The 20,314-nt window shown below is 31.9% G+C and overlaps 2 protein-coding genes across 4 annotated transcripts in view; one reads left to right on the plus strand and one right to left on the minus strand.

Annotated features, from left to right (window-relative positions):
* Nucleotides 1–9,672, plus strand: part of LOC148237140 (diacylglycerol lipase-beta-like) — a 45,293-nt gene extending 35,621 nt beyond the window's left edge. The window contains exons 3-14 of the mRNA XM_088183758.1: nucleotides 3,448–3,657; nucleotides 3,733–3,845; nucleotides 4,146–4,367; nucleotides 4,434–4,583; nucleotides 4,882–5,050; nucleotides 5,174–5,297; nucleotides 5,366–5,615; nucleotides 7,206–7,298; nucleotides 7,364–7,518; nucleotides 7,579–7,707; nucleotides 9,190–9,302; nucleotides 9,371–9,672. Coding sequence (XP_088039884.1) covers nucleotides 3,448–3,657; nucleotides 3,733–3,845; nucleotides 4,146–4,367; nucleotides 4,434–4,583; nucleotides 4,882–5,050; nucleotides 5,174–5,297; nucleotides 5,366–5,615; nucleotides 7,206–7,298; nucleotides 7,364–7,518; nucleotides 7,579–7,707; nucleotides 9,190–9,302; nucleotides 9,371–9,542 — 1,900 coding nt within the window. The 3' untranslated portion in view covers nucleotides 9,543–9,672. The remainder of the gene's footprint in view (nucleotides 1–3,447; nucleotides 3,658–3,732; nucleotides 3,846–4,145; nucleotides 4,368–4,433; nucleotides 4,584–4,881; nucleotides 5,051–5,173; nucleotides 5,298–5,365; nucleotides 5,616–7,205; nucleotides 7,299–7,363; nucleotides 7,519–7,578; nucleotides 7,708–9,189; nucleotides 9,303–9,370) is intronic.
* A 915-nt stretch (nucleotides 9,673–10,587) lies between these two features.
* LOC148237141 (spatacsin) lies at nucleotides 10,588–20,071 on the minus strand. Of its 3 annotated transcripts, none has more exons than XM_088183756.1 (13): nucleotides 19,718–20,071; nucleotides 19,243–19,657; nucleotides 17,267–19,029; nucleotides 16,812–16,973; nucleotides 16,551–16,751; nucleotides 16,195–16,486; nucleotides 13,569–14,495; nucleotides 13,190–13,488; nucleotides 12,494–13,054; nucleotides 12,141–12,432; nucleotides 11,643–12,072; nucleotides 10,933–11,097; nucleotides 10,588–10,869 (listed from the first exon to the last, which is right to left on the minus strand). In XM_088183756.1, the coding sequence occupies exons 1-13, from the start codon at nucleotides 19,898–19,900 to the stop codon at nucleotides 10,788–10,790; spliced, it is 5,772 nt and encodes a 1,923-aa protein (XP_088039882.1). In that variant the 5' UTR covers nucleotides 19,901–20,071; the 3' UTR covers nucleotides 10,588–10,787. The 3 variants fall into 3 exon arrangements, with proteins under 3 accessions (XP_088039882.1, XP_088039881.1, XP_088039883.1); XM_088183755.1 differs by having other exon boundaries at nucleotides 13,190–13,503; XM_088183757.1 differs by lacking the exons at nucleotides 10,588–10,869; nucleotides 10,933–11,097; nucleotides 11,643–12,072; ... (2 more) ...; nucleotides 13,190–13,488; nucleotides 13,569–14,495 and adding an exon at nucleotides 14,504–14,639.
* Nucleotides 20,072–20,314: the final 243 nt, after the last annotated feature.

Here is a 20,314-nt window from a genome sequence, read left to right on the forward strand (position 1 = left end):
AACGGGAGGTAAAGTGGGGGTAATTCAGTCGACTTGGCCTCCTTCGAGCGCTTCCGAACATTGTCGGCATTATTTCCGAGTCAAAGGGACCAAAGTCGGAGCTGCTCTTTCGAGCGCGAGTGGTGAGATACTTCCCCTTTCGCTCGCTCGCGTGTTAAGTGACGAGAGTGAGAGAGATAATGATACGGTGTTTCGCAAACTGAGATAGAACGAGTAACTCGGTTCAATTTCAGTATGCACGTAGGCGTCCTATGGTTAACACGCATGTCGAGAGCTGCATCGTAGTCACGTGGTCAAGTTATAATACCACATGCTTATCGGGGACTTCAACAGACTCTTACTGACATCTTTGAATATTTTAGGGCACCAAAAGGGATTAATTATATTTTTGATAGTATATTCTTCTAACAGATATCGTTAATATATATTTTTTCATATAAAATTAAATAATTAGTGGTACTTGATTTTGTTAAAAAAATCGTTTCGAATATCCTTATGTATTTTCATAGATCAGTTTATATAAATGTCACACTATAACGAGTTCTTATATAGAATCGATGGCGACAAATTCTAGGATAGTCACACATGTGGTGTTCGTATTCTGAAGTATCATTTTTATGCCTTATGGCATTTTGCAAAAGCCAACAAATATTTTGCGTAAATTGAATATTTACGACCGAAAAGTTTTCACTGACATTGTATTGGTGAGTGCCCACACAAACTTTTATAATTATCAGTAGCGTAGTTTTAATAATATGACAATTTAAAAATTGCGATTATTTGGCACATTTTTCGATCGCGCGCAAATATGCCGGCTGTACGTGGCAGAAGCCGCCGTCCGGAAGTCATTCTCGCCGCGAATCGCGCGGGCATATGAAATTTACGACAGTGTGGTCGCTTACTCGAAGTGGTAGATCTCGGCTGACTTCAGTTGTAACTTCGGTTCGGACAACTTACAGAGAGTGTAGTGCAGACATAAAGCTATGGAAAGTCTAAATATATTTTACTCTTGATTCAAGTATGAAGTTTTTTATTGAATTTATTTTGACTGCTATGTAGCACATTAGCCCTATGAACGCTTCTGGCAAAAAAACAGTAAAATCTGCAGCATTACTAGCAAATTGTTAAATTATTAATAACTGAAATGTCTATTACAGCAAATCAAAAAACTTCTATATCTTTATGAACTGCTTAAAATGATCCACATATACAATTATTTCATTATTTCCAAATCAATTTACTAACTGCTGCTAAAGTAAAAAGTTAACGTTATATATATCCAAGTAACTCTGTAATAACTTATTTGATAATATTTTTTTTGATAAAAGCTTTAATGATTATCAAACTAACCTCCTCAAAGCAGAATTTCTATTTTTCGTAGAAAAAATATTGTTAAATTATTTTATTAAAGTAGCATAAAATTATTTTTTTTTGTCGTAAAAATGTTTATTTTATTTTAAAATAATATGGTGTACAGTGTGATGTAAAAAATGTGTCAGTGAAAATTATTAAAAATTGGCTTCAAAAATAAGCAGTAAATTATTCTACATTTCAATGTGCACTGCGTCTGAAGAGGTTAAAGCTCTTAACAGTTTTGACATCATTCACGGCCGTCATATGAAATTTGCGACAGTGTGGTCGCTTACTCGAAGTCGTAGGTCTCGGCCGACTTCAGTTGTAGCTTACAGAGAGTGTAGTGCAGGCATAAGAAAAAATCGCGCGTTCCCATCGTGGGTATGGAAAGACCCCAGAGCTTTATACCAATTTTTTAGACTTTTCGTCAAGAAATAATAGCATAAAATCAAGTATGTACATTTGAACAATCATTACATATACGACGAAGCAAAGCTAACTTACTGTTTTTTTAAGGAGAACTCTTTTGAAGCAAATGATGCGAGTTCCTTTGTTCATAATCTAAAATCTGAAATAATCTAAAATTAAAGTGCAATTATATGCACCCACAAAAAAGTTATTTATTTTTTTTTAAATAAAGTGACTTTTGGCTCACTTATAGTTAAAATAAAGTTGCTGCGAAATCTGCTACTGTCTCTTTGCTAGAACATTTGAACAACGTGGCTGCAGTGTTGTTTCTAGCATTTATGTTTTAAGCTTGCAATTTACTATGCGAGGATTATTAAGCTATGTATCCTTTACAAGGATCTTCATTTTCGGTGTAATAAAGCTTTTTAAGCTGATACATTTGAGTTCATGTTACTAGCAATAAAAAAACACAATAGTAGAGACATTTCTACACTGCCATACCAAAACGTCTTATTTCATAATGTCCCTTAGAAGGAAATATTAAGTGCATAGAAAAGACTGAGTATGTCCAACATTTTAATACAATATATAACTTAGTCATCCATTTCTTATTCAACAAATGTTCTATTAGAACAGAATTTCGATCTAGTATTAACCGTTTTACTTCTTATATCAATTTGCAAAAGAGTGAAAGAAACATTCCTCTCGATAGCTACATCACTACTGCACGAGGGAGACCTGACCATATTTTGGCGTTTTGCCGTGACTAGCAAGATCGCAAGATATGACAGTCCCAGACTTTTTTACTGTGGTCTATTTGAAGTCATTAATTCACGTCACCAAACTACTATAAAGGCCTTGAAGTAGAAAATTCTACAGGAAACAGACGACATAACGCCAGCAGTTTTTTTGAAAAAACCTGTAAAAATTACTAAATTTTGCATCACATTTAACTAACATCATTTTCCGTTCTGTTACGAGATTTAAAAGCCCCAATACAAATATGAAACAATAAAATTCAGTTTTTTATTTTATTTTGTAAAGTTATAGACAACATAAATTAGGTCATACTTTCTGCGCCACAATAAATCTTTAAAAAATCTATAAAAGCTTCTGGACTTTTAAATAAATAAATAATATTACTATATTAATATATATATATTTAATATGTACGTATTTTTTCAGTTATAAATCAAACCGTTTGTTTGATTTATAGCTTTGAATAAAAAAAGTGACTTCACGTCAACCATTATGATGACTTTTGGAGGCCTCGGATAGCATTAAATTAAATAATATTAATATATTAGCTAAATGTGAATTCAAAATTCCAAATGCTAATACAAAAGGTTATTGAAATCATAATTTATTTTTCCGTTTAAGTTTTTTATTGATTATTATAATATAAACCATAAAAGATCATTGAAAGGAAATCATTAGATATTAACGATTTCCTTATCTAAAATGAAGTTATGTTGATTTTTGTAACAACCTTACATTCTAATTAATTTGATGTTGCTCAATATGAAAGGTATTTTAATATATTACTAACTTTCGAACACAATTATTGAAAATTTATAATGCCATATACCCAAGATTTTTCCAAGAATTGCTTTATAGATAAAATCTGGTTCTAAAGACACACTTTTATTTTTATATGTATTATAATATATTTAATTATATTTTCAGGCTAGTCTTAACCGCATTGGCTTGCGAAGTGATCTTGCCATCGACGTCGAGTTGCGAGAGTGGAATATACGTGAGGGCCTACCTCGGGGGCCTGCTGTTACTCCAAGGTGTACTTATGATATTGCTAGCCGCACTTGCTTGCCATTCAGCACGTGGTACAATCACAGACACAGACTCCAGAAAATACGTAGCTCCCTTACTCACCATAAAGTATGCTAAAGCATCACTATTATATTGAACATAACACAATTGTTTGAACATATCTTAACTCAATTATTGTTTTAGAGTCGCTTTTATATTACCAGAAGTCCTCCTGAATGTCCTGGGAACAGTGTGGATATTCTGCAAATTAATTCCGTGCACGCCAGTTGACGAATTCCCTAAGATAGTCATACAAGGTATAATGTATTATTTTTCTTGCCTTTACACTCTTCAATAAATAATCAATCTTATCTCATCACAACGTTACTAAATCAGTCGTCAGAGATCTTTTTGTCTTTTTGACCATAGTATTGTGGTATTAAAGTATAATATGTGTTCGACGGTCTGTTTTCTTTAACGATTCTTGATTCTTTCTCATTTTCACATTGACTTTATCTATGGTTTTCTATTTACCAATTATTTGTATATGTAACGTCATTTTTTTATTTTTATCAACTGTTAATACGAAATATTAATATGTTTTATGATCGTTCCAGGAATTGTAGTATTTAATTGGGTACTGTTCGCTCTAACCGTCTTTGGACTTTTCATCGTATTCGATCCACTCGGTTCTGTCAAATACGGTGAGAGCTTTGATACTCCTAGTCAGTCAAAGCATCACAAGAAAGTGACCGGTTTATGGTCGAGGAGATTCAGATGGGCTTGTTGCTGCCTTAAAAAAGACGAGTATGGTGATGAGGCATTTCAACAAGTTGCTGGTAATATTTGTATTAATCAAACATGAGTAAAACGTGTATTTAATTAACATCCATATTAACTTTCAGCTCTTTTGAGTGCCATATTTCGGACAACTGATCTGGTTCCATCTGATATAATGGCTGGATGTATTCTCTTGAGGGTCAGACAAAAGAGAGAAACTAGGGAAACCAGGAGAATACAAATGATAAACGAAGACGAGCCGATATATTCTACAGGTACAGTATCATTAGATGTCTAGTGCTAAACATGTTAATTTCGGTATATCACGGAAGAGAATTAAAACTAAAAAGATATTTACACAAAGGTGGTAAATAAATTCATTTAATTACTTTATCTAACTTTTGAAGAAGTAAAATAAAAATATATTACATGTATTAAAAAGCAATGATTTAATTATAATTATTTTACTAGTCTGTCAACGATGGCCGTTGGCCATATTTCACTTGATAATATATTAACAGAAAGCTATATCTATATTATATAGAATAAAAATATCAGATTATATTTTTTCAGACGTTAATAAAGTGTTTTCTGATGCTCCTACATGGATGAACCTGAAAGATGCTATACATTTTCTTAAACTGTCTACATCGTCGTACGGTTGGCCATACGTTATGTTTACAAACTGTATGACTGGGATATGTAAACTCATACGTTATGCAACCTGTTGCGGTTGTTGTAGGTAAGGTAACTTATCGGTATTAAAAAATATTAAAAATACCTATTATTTGCTTTAATTCTATATATATATTACTAATGACTACATAACCATAAAACGATATTAAAATACAATTTGTATTTATAGACCCAAATCAAGAGTCGTCACTGATGATAATTGCTGCATGTGTAATTTAGCCGGAGTTAGATTCTTATCTGGTCTACCATCAGAGGATATTCTGTTTGCTTCATTTAAAAATCACGTTTTTGAAGTGAGTTATTATTGTGTAACATATAATAGCTCATCAACAATTAAAATAATAACTTTTGTTATTTTCAGTTGCCATTTTGTGTAATAGCCGATCATAAAACGAGAAGTATAGTCGTAGCCGTCAGAGGTTCCATGTCGCTTCGAGACATATTTACGGATTTAACAGCTGGTTCTGAAAAATTTGAAGCCTTTGGATTACCGCCGGACACTTCAGCACATAAAGGAATGGCTATGGGTGCTAATAAGTTGGTTCAAAAACTGCATTCCTTACTGGAGAGAGCGTTTTACCAGTATCCGCAATATACACTTGTAGTTACAGGTAATTAACTTAGACATATAGATTTAATATATACGAGCTCTAGTTATTAGTATCCTTTAAAACTAAATAATGATAGACATAAAACTGGTTACAATAGTAATATTGATGGTGTTAATTGATAATAAGAAGCACATATTTGGTTGTAGGTAAGGATAGATTGTCTAAAATACTATAAATTATTCAATTGAACGGTCATATGAATTGAAGACATGTGACCGATCTTACAGTAGTAACGTTTAGTACCCGGCCAACATCAAGTATCCTCAAACAGCTATCATAACTTTACTATCAATCATGGTCTTGATTTTATCCATGTCATGTTTAAAATTTTACAAAAACGCTAGGACTCACTAATCACAAGAAAGCTCAATTAAAATATATGTTACAACCTATTAGGGCAGTCATACTCAGCCTTTTTTTCCTCCGGGTTAAATACAGATGTTTACTATGTTACACGGGCCGCAGCATAATATAATGTGCAAATAAAAAAATATAAATAAAAAAAAATTGCAAAAAAATATTCTAATACACGATACAATACAAAATAAAAATACACAATACAATACAAAAAGAAAAATTGCGAACTAACATAAACTTGGACTTCTAATATGAGAGTATTGGTCAAAATATATTCAAACTGAATTTTGGTCAATAGGAGATCACAAAACAATTATCAATTCTCAGAAGTCAAAAGCAATAAAATCGTGCCATGACAGCGACGGCACGATTTTATTGCTTTTGACGTGGATTTTTGACTTCTGAGAAAGGATAATTGTTTTTTGCGCTTTCCTATTGGGCAAAATTTGGTTTAAATTTGCTTTCCAGTGCTTTCCAGTGCGAATCTTCTGGAAAATGCTGAAACGACGTCTTTGAGCTGATTTTACCGAGAGTTTATTTAGAACACCCCAAACTCTCCTTAAAACCTTTCGCAGTAAACATAGACGAGTTTCTCTAAAGGTTTTAGACCCTCCTTAAAATCTTCGGGCGTTCCCACTACGATGGCGACGGCACGATTTTATTGCTTTTGACATGGATTTTTGACTTCTGAGAAGGGATAATTGTATTTTGGTCAAAATTCAGTTTAGATATGCTTCATTCAAAATATTGTAATAAAAAGTCTTAATATCCCACTGGCTTTTGCGTGGATTCTAAACAGGGACCCCTTGAATTTGGACAGAAAAATGCACGTTTTATAATAAAATACTATGAATCTTAATAATATAGAAATATAAAAAAACGACCATTGACTGGCCAATTTTTGCCCCCCCCCTCCCCCTCTGGAGAAAGCTAAAATGACGTCCCTGATGAATTACTGAAATAAAGGAAGAGAAAAAACCGCTGATGGTCGGAAGTTATTCCTACTTGTCTAAGTGAACGATTGTTCCGGTGTAATTTAAAGTTTTAAAAACAATTCCAGATGTTTGAAAATATTTGGTTGCAATATAAGTATTGGACCACACACAAAAGCTTGGTGGGCTGCAGGTTGAGTATCGCTGTATTAGGTGCTCGCTATAAATTATGTATCTCCGGCAATACAAGAAGTACAATTACCAATTGTTTTATAACTATAACTATAATTACATATTTCAGGTCATAGTCTTGGAGCTGGTGTTGCAGTTTTAGTTGCAGTAAAACTCAGGCATAAATATCCGGACTTACGAGTCTACGCTTTCTCAACTCCTGGTAAGATATATCAATAATGCTTTCGAGTATTTTATTCTTATCTAATTTATAAAATATTTTCTTAGCTGGCGTGCTCAGTAGAGAAGCTGCAAGATTCACAGAAAACTTTGTGTTTACTGTGGGAGTCGGTGATGATTTAGTGATGAGGTTGAGCGTGGACAGTGCAGAAAATTTGCGTACCAAAGTTATGCAGACGATCCACGCCACAAAATTACCAAAGGTAAACTATTTTAAATGTAATAAAATATAATTGATTTTCATATTGATCTTTTCTCTGCAGTATCGAATAATGCTGAATGGTTTCGGTTACGCATTATTTGGAGTACCCACTAGAGATTTAGAATCTACTTGGAGAGATCCAGAAGACTTAGAAAGTACTGCCGCTGATAACGGACACGATCCTTTGCTAGTAAGTTGCTTATTAAACTCTATTTTTTATTGAATCTTTACTATAAAGTATAAACTTTAATTCAATCCATTGAAACTGTATTACACCGTTTTAGTCGGCAAAGCAGCTGTTTGAAAAGATAATCTAAGAATGTGGTGTTTTTGAGATGTTTTGTGAATTGTTGATGATACATAAAAAAATAACGACCGATTTGTTGAGCTAAAATATAGTCGGAAGTAGAATGTGGAGTGACCACTCTGAGGCAGTGTTCCAACATTTGTTATACTATCTTGGGGGAAAGAGTTAAAAAACCCTCTACCTCTTCTATTTCTCAAGCATTAATTTAAGTTTACACGAGCATGGTAACAAAGCTATAAAAAAAAATTAAATAAAACAAACAAGCCATTGACAAAAACTAATCTGAATCGAGATTGTCACACCAAAAGGGAAATAAAATCCCATTATTATTAAATCAGAGATTTTGCTACTATAAAATTGGAATGTTCAAATTTACACCTGCAGGGGAAGCCAAAATTGTGAGATCAAGGATTAGATTTACTCCTCTATATAAGAGGTTAGAATTCCAGTATAAAATCAATGATTCTGAAGCTCACTAACTATGAGATGTATTTATTCTCTGATTCTGTTGAATCCAGACATAAGCGAAGCTCTACAACTGGTCGGTCGACGAATGATTAATCTTCTCGTCGACTGACCTCGAAAGTCAGCTGATCTGATCTCGACCATAACAACTGACATTCGCTGATCATATACTTCAAAGACCTTTGAGCTTAGAACATGTTAATACGACAATTCCGATGGGTGGTCATGGCTTTGGAATCGCTGCTACATACGATCTGGTCAATACAGAATGCCTCTCTCTGAAGACGTCACAAAACCATCGACTTATCTTTAATTTGGCTGCAGATTTGAAGTCTACATGAACATAGGCATTGCAAGAATGAATCACCATACTGAATCGATTCATTATATTGTATATAATGGTGTATGGTTGACTGTTTTATTTCGACCAATTAGTTGTGTGGTCAATCTCCGCTACTGTTTATTTTTATAGTGTCGATCTATAGATGCGACAATGATATATATTCTTTAAGGGCAAATATCTTGTCAGATTTGATAAAAATATGTTGACCATAATAATAATGGGTATAGCTTAATAGCTGAATCTTTTCAGCAGTGAACGTTCTTAATTTACGTTTTTTAATCTGTGACGATTTCTACTTCTGGAGGTTCTCATATAATATTTTGTTTGAATATTGATTTATCTTGAGGATTGATTCATACAATATTTTGCTTATGTGAATTATACATAATCCTATATGTAACATCAATAGTTCTTGTGATATCTAAACAGTCCTTTTTGTATTTTTTTAAATGCTTATTTTTTGGTACATTTTTTCAAACGGCTACAGTATTTTAAACATGTTTCTTTATTACTTTTATGTTAAATATTTTTTTAATTAACTTTTCAATTCTTAATAGGATACAACAGTACTGTCGAAAAACGTTTTTCTACGAAGATTTTCCAAAGTTAGATTATACACACCAGGTAAAATTCTTCATATTGCAAGAAGGAAAAGAATCGGTATTGAAAAGTGAGTATGGCATTTTGAGACAGATTTCTTAAAAAATAACATAAAAATACTTTCAATAAAAATTTCAGAAAAGTGAAAATACAAGAGCCCACGTATGAAATGAGATGGGCTATCCCCGAAGATTTTATGGAGCTACAAGTGATGCCCAGGATGCTGCTCGATCATTTACCATTCAACGTAAACAAAACGATGAACACAATACTGAACGAAAAGCAAATGTATCAAATAACACACATCTGAAGATCCGACTGACTATTTTTTTTTTGTAATTCGCTTCACATTCGTTTAGATGTTCCTAATAATTAGACATTTTTTTATTATTATCGTATTACATTTCAAGTTGAAGTGAAACATATAGCTCAAAAATAAAGCTGTGATTTTAAGTGTATATATAAATATTATATAATAAATTAATGTTGTAGTGTGGTTTTCCGTATCGGAGTTTTTTGTAAAAGCGTTTATTTATTATTCGATAAGATATTGATACATATTGGTGTTTTATTCGACATGTACGCAATATAAACCAATTTTTATCAAACTTAACCGTCCATTATGTAATTATTTGTATGCATGAATGAGAATGTCAGAAGATTTGTATAAGTCATATATGAATTTTCTTTATGTTGTATAATTAAAAAAAAAATCTATTTAATTCATATTTATTATTAAATGCAGAGAATATATTAACACAGAGTATATGCATTTAATTTTTATTTTCTTGAGAAACTTTGTATTACCATGACTGTGACTTTAAAAATGTATCTCAATAGGATAGTTTTGTTATTGTCGGGTAATCTTGGCTTACCAAATAATTCTTCTCTATTATGAACTAATTTCACATATTCACGTTTAATCCTATGTTTAATTTATTGAAACAACGATGTCCTTAATGTTAAATATCACTGAAAGTTTATGGATATGTAAAAAAAATGTTACCACAACATCCGGAAAAACAATGAAGTTATATATTTTTTTATATATTAGACTACTGTATTAAAAAATGATAAATAACAAACCGTTTTTTATTACAAATAAAAAAATATGTTTATAATAATTGTAAATATTTATTGTGAATTTATAAAATAATGCCATTTAATCCTACTTGATATACACCAATTAATATTTAAAGCCTTGATAATATATCACAGATTAATTTATTTTACAAAAAAAAAACGATATAAAATTATTTATTTACATATTTTTTTAAACAATATATGGATACATAGTATATAAAATATATATTTATTTGGAACAAACTAAATAATATTATTAAAAAATGATTATATATGATTGATGGATTAATAATTTTATTAGATAATATCTTTGTTAGTATAGTTAATCAATAATTCATTTAATCAGTCATTCACATCTAAAAAAGTATATTCAAATGGCTTTTAGTCAACACGTGGAAGCATTCATGGTAAATAATTATGCTAAGCAAATTTTTAATAATAAAATATGACATTAAACTTAACATTAAAACAGTCAATTCAATAACTTGAACAGTTGACGTAATTCAAATATCGACGGTGGATCCGGAGTTGATGCATCTTTTTGTAGATCAAACCTTAAAAATTTATATTAAATAAAAGCTTAATAATATAGCGAATGCATACAGAATTTTAAATACCTTTCAATTACATAAACAGCTATGTCAGGTCTATATAATCCAATATCTTTTGTGAAAGGTTGATCTCCTTTAATCACTCTCTCATAGACAATGTCCTTCCATTCCGATATCCAACCACTTGCACCGACGTCACTAGTATTGGCATAAACTAAACCTTCCATAAACCTATAATAGGAAAGAAAAATGTATTAAAAAACAATATAAATATAAGTAACTCTTTTATTCACATGCTTTAGATAATTATTCAACTTTATTATGTAATTCTTCATATTATTTTTATCTTAAGATCTAGAACTAGTACATCTGTCATTCAACTCTTTTTTTTGTAAGCCGGTCTTGTTTCAATTTAAAACTTATCGAGTCATCTGTGATTCATTTAATGCTTCTTCAATTGTCATGTTTTAAGCACTTCTTCCATGGTCATACTGGTTTGTTGACTTTCTTCGATATTTTTAAGTTCGTTAGTAAAAAATTCGCGTCAAAAGTAATAAAATCGTGACGGCATCGAAACGATTTTATTGCTTTTGGCGTGGATTTTTGACTTCTGAGAAGGGATAATTGTTTTTAGCGCTCTCCTATTGGTAAAAAATTGGTTTAGATATGCTTTCCACTGTGATAGAACGATTTTATTTTATGGCCAACTTTTGAATCCCCTGAAAAATACTGAAACGACGTCTTTGAGCTGTATATTAATAATTTATCAAACTCACCCTAAATAACTCTCCAAAACTGAACGCTTCTGACTATGGTTGAGATCAAACAAACACTTGGTTGGTGGTTTTCGCAAAAGTGAGATTTGCAAGGCGATCAATTGAGCAAAAGCGGCTGTTTCACGAGCGGCTCCGTAACATCCGGCTTTTGCATACAACTCGGCTCCTTCTGAACAATGAACTAAAGCCGTGTCCAGCAACAAACGGGTACTATCATTTTCGGCCAAGATGATCCATTCAGGTTGAGGCGTATTCCTTTTTTTCAAAACTTTCATTGAATCAAGAGCCATTTGCTTCGTCGCCACTATCAAATCGTTGGCTTGCTTCTTTTTAACGTCGGCCGCTTCGGAAAACATCAAAAAATGTAAAGCGACCATGCAATATATATCAGTATCGCCAGGACAGTGCTTCTTTAAAAACTCCAATAAACCTTAAAAAATAATATATCATATTAAACATATCGTTATTATATTATTATATAAAGACTTTGATCGTTACCCAATTTAAAATTATTGATCTTTTCCTCATTCCGGCCTAGTATATAACTGAACTGCCCCAATAAGAACTCAAATTGATCGTTGTCTCTTAGTATTTGGAATATGTATGCCATTTCTGTGTATCGTGCAATGCCAGTTAACAAGCGCACCATCAATCTCCAAGAACGTGCCGCTAACATTTGAGACGTCAATGTTTGAGCTGATCGTAAGATTGTAGCTATTCCTTCTGTGTCGCAAACTGAAGAAAAACATTCATGAGCCAATACCAAAAGCTCAATAGATATGACATTGATCTGAAAATATAAAATAAAGCATAATCACGGTTGCTTTTATAGTTATATAAAAAATACTAACCTCTTTCGTTGACAATTTCGTATTCTTCATAATAGCCATTATATTTGATTTAACGCTTGGTGAGATACGTATATTCGTACAAGATATAATATCCAATTGCGGCCTTCTATCCTTCTTTTTCAGAATAAAACTCTTAGTCGCCGTCGAGCTACTTATTGTTGACAGATTTTCATTGGATCTTCTAGTGAAAGCTTTGAACAGTGGCAAAATAGAACTTATAGTGCTTTCACCATATTCGCTTCCACTCTCAACTTCTTCCTGCTCTATATCATGATAGTCTTCATTACTGGCATTAGTCGGACTGGAGTCGTCGGGAATTTTGATAGCATTTTGAACGGAGCATTTGCACAGCTTTCGAAAAGCACTGAGATATTCCAGTAATAATTTTCCCAAAACTGCATTTTTATCCGGACACATACTTAAAAACATTTCAAAGTCAGTATCCAACGGATAACCCCATAAAGTGTATCGGAAGTATTCCTTTTGTTTAAAGCCCGATGTTCTAGTCAAATGTGAAGATATAATAGCATTGGCTATTTCTAAGCTCAAATAATCCATCACCTGAAAGTTATTAAATTATTATTATATTTATATTATAAAAATACAGAAAAAATTGAGACTCATTCCAAACAAACTTTATCTTCATGTGAAAAATATTAAATCAAGTATAAACGTTTACTAAATAACAATAATAACCTTTTGCGATTGAATTTCATATGTTCGAAGAACAATCTTGGACAATGGCATTCGGCTCCTTCCGCTCAAGAAATTGATCAATTCTAATGGATTACCGTCATATTTCAATACTTTGTCATAAGTCCATCCAATCTGCAAGGCTATTCTGTAATAATCTGAAATTTGCTTCAAAAGCTTGCAGCACAATCGAACAGCTACTGTATCCAACACTGTGAGTGTATCGGCGTCTTTTTTACCGGCCAACTGAGTCCCATCTTCTTCCTTATCAGATACTATCACCAGTTCTTCGATGCTACCATCTGATAATTGTGAATCTATATTATATAATACGTTAAAATGTTATACCTTAAATAATTGCATAAAATAAATAAATTAATACCTGGCAAAGTAACATAAGAACGGATGATATCTGTTAACTCGTACGGCGATAACGATCCTTCAGCAATCATTAAACAAGATTCTACAATTTCGATTATTTTGGTACGATTGGTGTACTCTTGTGAAACTTTAAATAATTTATTAATCCTCCAAGCTTCAGCTATTAGACCATTATCTAAAAGGCACTCAATGCATCGAATCAACTTCATCGATTCGTCGCTTGATAAGCACTCGTCCACTATCGACATCGATGACAAATTAGCTTGCATTTTAATTTCAACTAAATTCAAATTGAACCATTTGTATGAAGTGGAAGTTGAAATGTTTTCCGACAGTAGATCGTTTGAATCTACATTGAGTTCCAGTATATAATTAAAGGTATCGTCTATGCTGGCGAGGAAAATCGATGACGAATCTTCGGATTCTAGAAAAGTTTTCCACATCTCGTGCTCTATCGAATCTCTTCTGTTCGAGTCTGGACTGTCTAGCAAATTTTTAAATTCCTCGAAGCAACCGAGTATCAATCTCAACACGTAGAATCTGTGATTTTTATTTTTGATTAGATCGCAGTTCTTCTTTAGAAATTCCACAGATTTTTTAACGTTGACTTTATTCTTTCTCATCGTGAAACAGCATTCAGCCCAAAACTTTAATACATGCACTTCAGTGTTGAAATGTCCGATCTTTTCTAACAGTTGGATGTATTTTTCGGTCCATTCAGCGATAAAAATATCATCTTTGCATAAATTAGCGACATTAGCAAAATCCATAGATTCGTCGAAAAACTTTTTATCTATCAAAGTGTTGACATAGTCTATTTGGGCTTCGGTTGAATTTTCGTCGCAAATTTTTTCAAACATCAACGGAACTCCACATTTCATAGATATGGTTAAGAACTTTTTCAGCTTGTTAAAATCTGGACACGGCACTAAAAAACAACATAAGGTTCATTTAAACTAATATATATTATATAAGAGTTTTTATAGTGCATTGCTTCATCGATCACAAACACTGGAGAAGAATGCTCCCGACTATAAAGAGATAGCTCCAAAGAACACTGTCAGAAATGTGTCTGAAAAATTATTATAGTGAACATACACTATTTGTGTTAACACAGTCAGTTCGAGAGCTATCCATTTCATCATTATTCATAATTGCTACTAGCTCTAAAGCACATGATACGGATATATGTACGTTTGATTTTCTTATCATTACTCCTGTTTATATTTTGAACAAATTTATAGAAAAATTAAAATCATTACTGTATTTTTTATATTTATTAATCAATCGGAGTAATGATAAGTATATCGAAGTATATCCGTATTGTGTGCTTTAGAGCTAATAGTAGAGGCCTAAACCCAAACTTGCCATCTCTTTTTCAATTATGAATAGCTCTCCAACTGACTGTGTTAACGCAAATAGAGTATAAGTGTGGTCATTGTTATTTGAAAGGAGTGACAGTATTACTAAAGGTAAAATGACAGTAAGAAATAATGATGCGAATCTGGATTTTCTGGTATTTGGAGCATAATTAATTTAAATTGAACCTCAATTAATAAAATATATTATCTTACATATTTTATTCGATAAGATAATATGCGAATATGTATCATTTTTTTATTAATTTCTTTGCAAATATATCATCGTATTAAGACAAAAACTCTCTTTGTACGAACGCTCGGTAACGAGCGTTCCCACTGCGACGGCGACGGCACTTTAATCGATTCTCACTCGTAATATTGTTATAAACACGCTTGATAATCGAGTGTTTTCACTGCGATGGCACGATTTTATTGCTTTTGACCTGGACTGGAAATTCACTATATGGCAACACTGAGCAGGAAAGAAAACACGACTAATTACCAAGTAAATATTATGAATAGATATTTTTAATAAGGGGAGTCTTGCATAGTTTTTTCATGAAAGCTCAAAATTCCTAAACAATTAAAGACTAAAATATAATATAATCAGTTTGAAATCACAAGATGACTCGACTTGAGTGCAAAAAAATACATCTATTTGATATACACTCTAGACGAAGACTCTGACTAGAGATAAAATGCTGGATCAAGAAAGCCAAGACAACATTCACTCGAATGAAGAAGGTTTTTTGCGGGTACGATTTGAACTTGCTTTTAAGAATGAGAATGGTAAGGTTTAACGTGTTCGCTGTATAAAAATGTGAAAGTGATGTCGCAGATGAAAAAGTATGGAGAATTAATACAGATTATAAAAAGAAGAAAAATCTCTTACTTTGGCCACTATCCAAGGCAAGGTATAAGGAAAAAGAGGATCAGGTAAAATAACAACTCGGCTGAAGAACCTACGGCATTGGTTTGGAAAAAACAGTACCACCTTATTTAAAAATGCAGTGAACAGGATAAGTGTAGCCAGAATTATTACTAACATCTAATATTAGATAAGAGTAATAAAAATAATAACAAGGTAATGATGGAGAAATCAAGAAATAATGCCATTCATGAGTTAATGCATTGGTCCCTAAATGATCAAGTTCATGATTCAGTGTTGAAAAAAATAATTATATCCCTCATATGACTGTGTTGAAAAATATTAGGAAAATCTCAAGGCAAGAAAAATGGTTCTCTGATATTCAATTTAATACTTACAATTGCAATTTTTATCGAAACCGACTTGACAAATACAATCGATAAATTCTTTCTGGTGCCAAATGCTCTTGAAACATTTGCATAAAGCGAAAACCAGCAGCTTGACTGACGCCGTTTGTACAAAACTGTTTCTCATAAATTTCGGAAGCCATGAGCGTTCAGAAATCGAAATTGAAGGTCGTCTTCCACACATATTCTTACATGAACGTAATATTTCGATGGTATTACTATCAAATTGGAAATAGTGAGCCGTTTTTACTATGAACTTCAAAATCAAACAAAGAGGACTTTCCTAAAATGATAAAACAACAATATTTAATAGAATAAATAAATATTACTACTGTGATAATATTTACCTTATAAAATATTAGTAAAGATTCGTGAAGCGTCCTATAATATCCAAACTCTAAAGCAGTTTTCATGATGTCTAACATCTGTTCTTCGGTCAAAGTCATGTTTTGTATATCAAATTCATTGGAAGATATTAGCGGTTCAGATATATCCTTGCTCATGCTCGTTATCATCCATTGAGCCCAACAGACATCAACTGCATCGGGCTATAAATTATTATATTATTAAAACGGTAAATACATTTTTATTTTATTTTTCAATTAAACCTCATAACATGTAGCTATCAATGCCAATATCGGTGAATGAAAATATGACGAAGCTTTCAGTAGAGCCCTGGGAGGATCGTCCGGACCGTGACATTTAGAAATTATATCCCAAAGATCATTACTCATGATTGAAAAATCTAATTCATTTTGAGTGTTATTTAACTGAAAATTATTATTAAATATGTTATTATTAAACTATTATACATTTTACACTTTTTGCCACAAAGATAAAATAATTATGTATATATTTAAAATTACATCATCCATCTTATGTAAATATATTTAAATAGGCAAAAATAAGTACGGGTATAAAAGGCCCAGCTCCAGAATAACAATATATCAAGAATATCTATATTTGAAAATAGAGCTTCGGATATAAATATGTTTAAATAACGATACAAATAAAATATTATCTTATCTTTGTAGCAATTTTTTTTATAAAAATAAATGCTCACAGAATCTGACATCAGATTGAACGATTGTTGTCTATCCATTCTCTTCGATTTCAATGTAACGTCTTCAGAAGCGCATATTATCTTATTGTATATTATAGCATGAGTCATGTGTTCCACTAAGAATTTATCATCAAACTGTTGGCAGAGTTTCAACACAACTTTTTGAGGATATTTAAATAAGTTGGCAAACATAAGAAACGATAACCAGTCTTTTTTAGTGACGAACATAATCAACGGTTGCTCCGGAAGAGGCAGTGAGTGAAAATAAGCAAACTTTATAACAGTCTGCCACTCGTATATAATTCTTCCAAAGTCTGAGCTTCCTTCTTTATCAATTAGAGATTCTAAAACACTCTCTACATAATTGATGAGTAGCATCAAAATTAAAGAAATAGTATCCGAACAGTTTTTAATCAAACCGTCGATCAATCTGTTTATTTTTTCAGCAATGCTAGATCTATCCATCTTTTCGACATTTTCTAAATACGATTCGATCTGCTTAATAATCGATATGTGAGTTCTGCATTTAATCGAATCGGATCCGATCATTGAAATAAACGATACGCACACCGAGGTTATGATCGGATTATTCCAATTTTGTAGAGCCATCGAATGTGCATTATTGCAAGTGTCTCTAATATCTTTTGCGTTCAATCTGTTGAAGCTTTGATATTGTCTAATCATAAACGATTGACTGGCCGAACAGGGTCTGTTTTGCTTCAGATAATAATGGTAGTTGAGCTTCTTATTGTAACCGTATTTTTGAACTAACTGTTTGTTATCGAAATGCGGCGGTTCCATGAACTTTTCAATGGACTGTGAAACACTTTTACTCTGCTGTTGCGAAATTTGATACTCAAACACTTTAGAAATATCCAATCCTTGATACGCAGACAATAATTGATACACATTCACATCGTTTTTGATTGCAAATGAGTTATTCTGCCATCTTTGATACATTGAATAAAGATGAGGTAGAGATGAAGCAAGATTTTTGCTCCATTTAAATTTAATATCATTTAAATCCAACGATTGATCTTCGTTGAATATTTCATATAGATTCCGGTTCTCAAATAGAAGCATAGCTATTATTATATCATGATTATCTGATAAGTACTCAGGTAGATTGTCTTTAGATAGATATTTACAAGTTTCATATATAGAATAAATGTACATCTTAACATCTTTAGATTTGTTAATGTGTTTATATAATAGCCACAGATCTAAACAATTTTGTGTTCCATTTTTTGTTATGTCTTCAAAATTAAATGACGAACGCTCTTCGTTAAAACAAACGGTCATTGCATATAATAGATTATGATTGATACAATACTGTACAATCAAATCGTTAAAGTCGTTATTTTTTGAGATAACGCTTTCGATGCAGCCTAAGTTTTTAGTTCTACATAGTCTTTGTAATATACTTTTAACATCGCTCTTTTCAGCATCTATAATGACACCAAAAGAACACAGGGTGTCATAAGTGTATAGTTTTGTAAATTCAAAACAGCTACTTTCCGATATGCTATTGATCATGGTTTCAGTTATTGGCCATTTTAATAATAAGCTATCTACTTTTTTTAATGATTCGGGCGAATCAAAGATATTTGAGTCGGCTTTTAACAAATGTTTATCTTTGTTCAAATTTTCATCAGTTGGATTATAAAATAAAGTGATCCATCTTTTTAATATCATGGGCATGTTCCTTTGTAGTAGTATATTCCATAAAGATTCAGGCTCTATAAAGCTTTCGACTGATAAATCTAAAAAAAAATGTCATTTATTATATACCTAATAATTAAATTAAATAACGAATATTTTGCCACAAAGAATAGATGTGCTGAATTCAGCTGCATCATTTGTTTCGAAGAAATAGTCGATTTTGTTTATAATTTTTTTATGCAAAATTTCTTTTGCAGCTAATTTCAGATAATAATACTTAATCTTTGTGCTAAAATGATTTAATTTTTAATTACCAAAATTATCTATAAATAAATTAGTAGCAATTTTCTTCTTCGATTCTGAAGACATCTCACTAAATTTTTTAACAGTGATGTGTTTAACATCACTCAGTGTCACTACGACAATATCCTTTCCACTTCCAAAGACTTTATTCTGTTTGGGGATTCCGTCAATATCAAACGACTTCTCCAACAGTTTGAGCAAATTCCAATTGTTCAAATAGTTCTGCCATTCCTCTTGCGAGTCTTTTTGAAGATCGTCAGCTGTCTTCACTAACTGATCGCTAATATAATCCCGCAATTTCTTATCCGTCGACTCGAACGCAATAGTTAATATATGCTTACTAGGCGATACGTTAATTTTATTCAAAACGTGAGAAGCTTTAAAAAATTGATTCATAGAAAGCAGTTGCAAAACCCAAGCAAAAACCTACAAAAAAAAATGTAATGATTATTCGATTATTAACGATATTTATTACGCAAATATTACCTCCGCGGTGAACCATTCTTTCGCTGTGGCGTTGTCCCATCCGTTTTTGTGTTCTAAGTATTTATAAGCTAATGTGATGTATACCCCCTTGGCGGCAGCTTCCCTGACGACTTCTCTCGAGGTCTTCGTTTCCCAGTGAGACCACACATATTTTTCATTCGGGTTCAAGTTGTCCATTTGCATATAAAAATCACTTTGATTTGATTTTGTTTACTCGCAAATTCGTGTATTTTCAAATGTCATTGTTGCGAAAAATATTTATAGTGTAAAATGTTACAAATTATATAATCGAATCGCAAATTACAGTCCATTAAGAATTTTTACCTACCAGACTGTCAAAACAATGACAGCGATAAGCAGTGTAGCCATATGAAAAAAAATGTCTAATGAATCATAAATAATAAACTTGTGATTCATACGCGAATAACATGATTCAAATTTATTTGCTTTAAAAGGTACAAATATAAGCCATATTGTCATTTGTAATATTTAATAATAATATTCAAAGTAAATATAATATAATCATATTGAATTAAAAACAAATAAAAAATTTACTTACCAGCAAAAATGAATTGAATCTCCTGACATCACTATAAT

The sequence above is a fragment of the Plectrocnemia conspersa genome, unplaced genomic scaffold, assembly GCF_051122295.1.
Source record: "Plectrocnemia conspersa isolate PC_06_02 unplaced genomic scaffold, ASM5112229v1 ptg000003l, whole genome shotgun sequence".
Taxonomy (NCBI): domain Eukaryota; kingdom Metazoa; phylum Arthropoda; class Insecta; order Trichoptera; family Polycentropodidae; genus Plectrocnemia; species Plectrocnemia conspersa.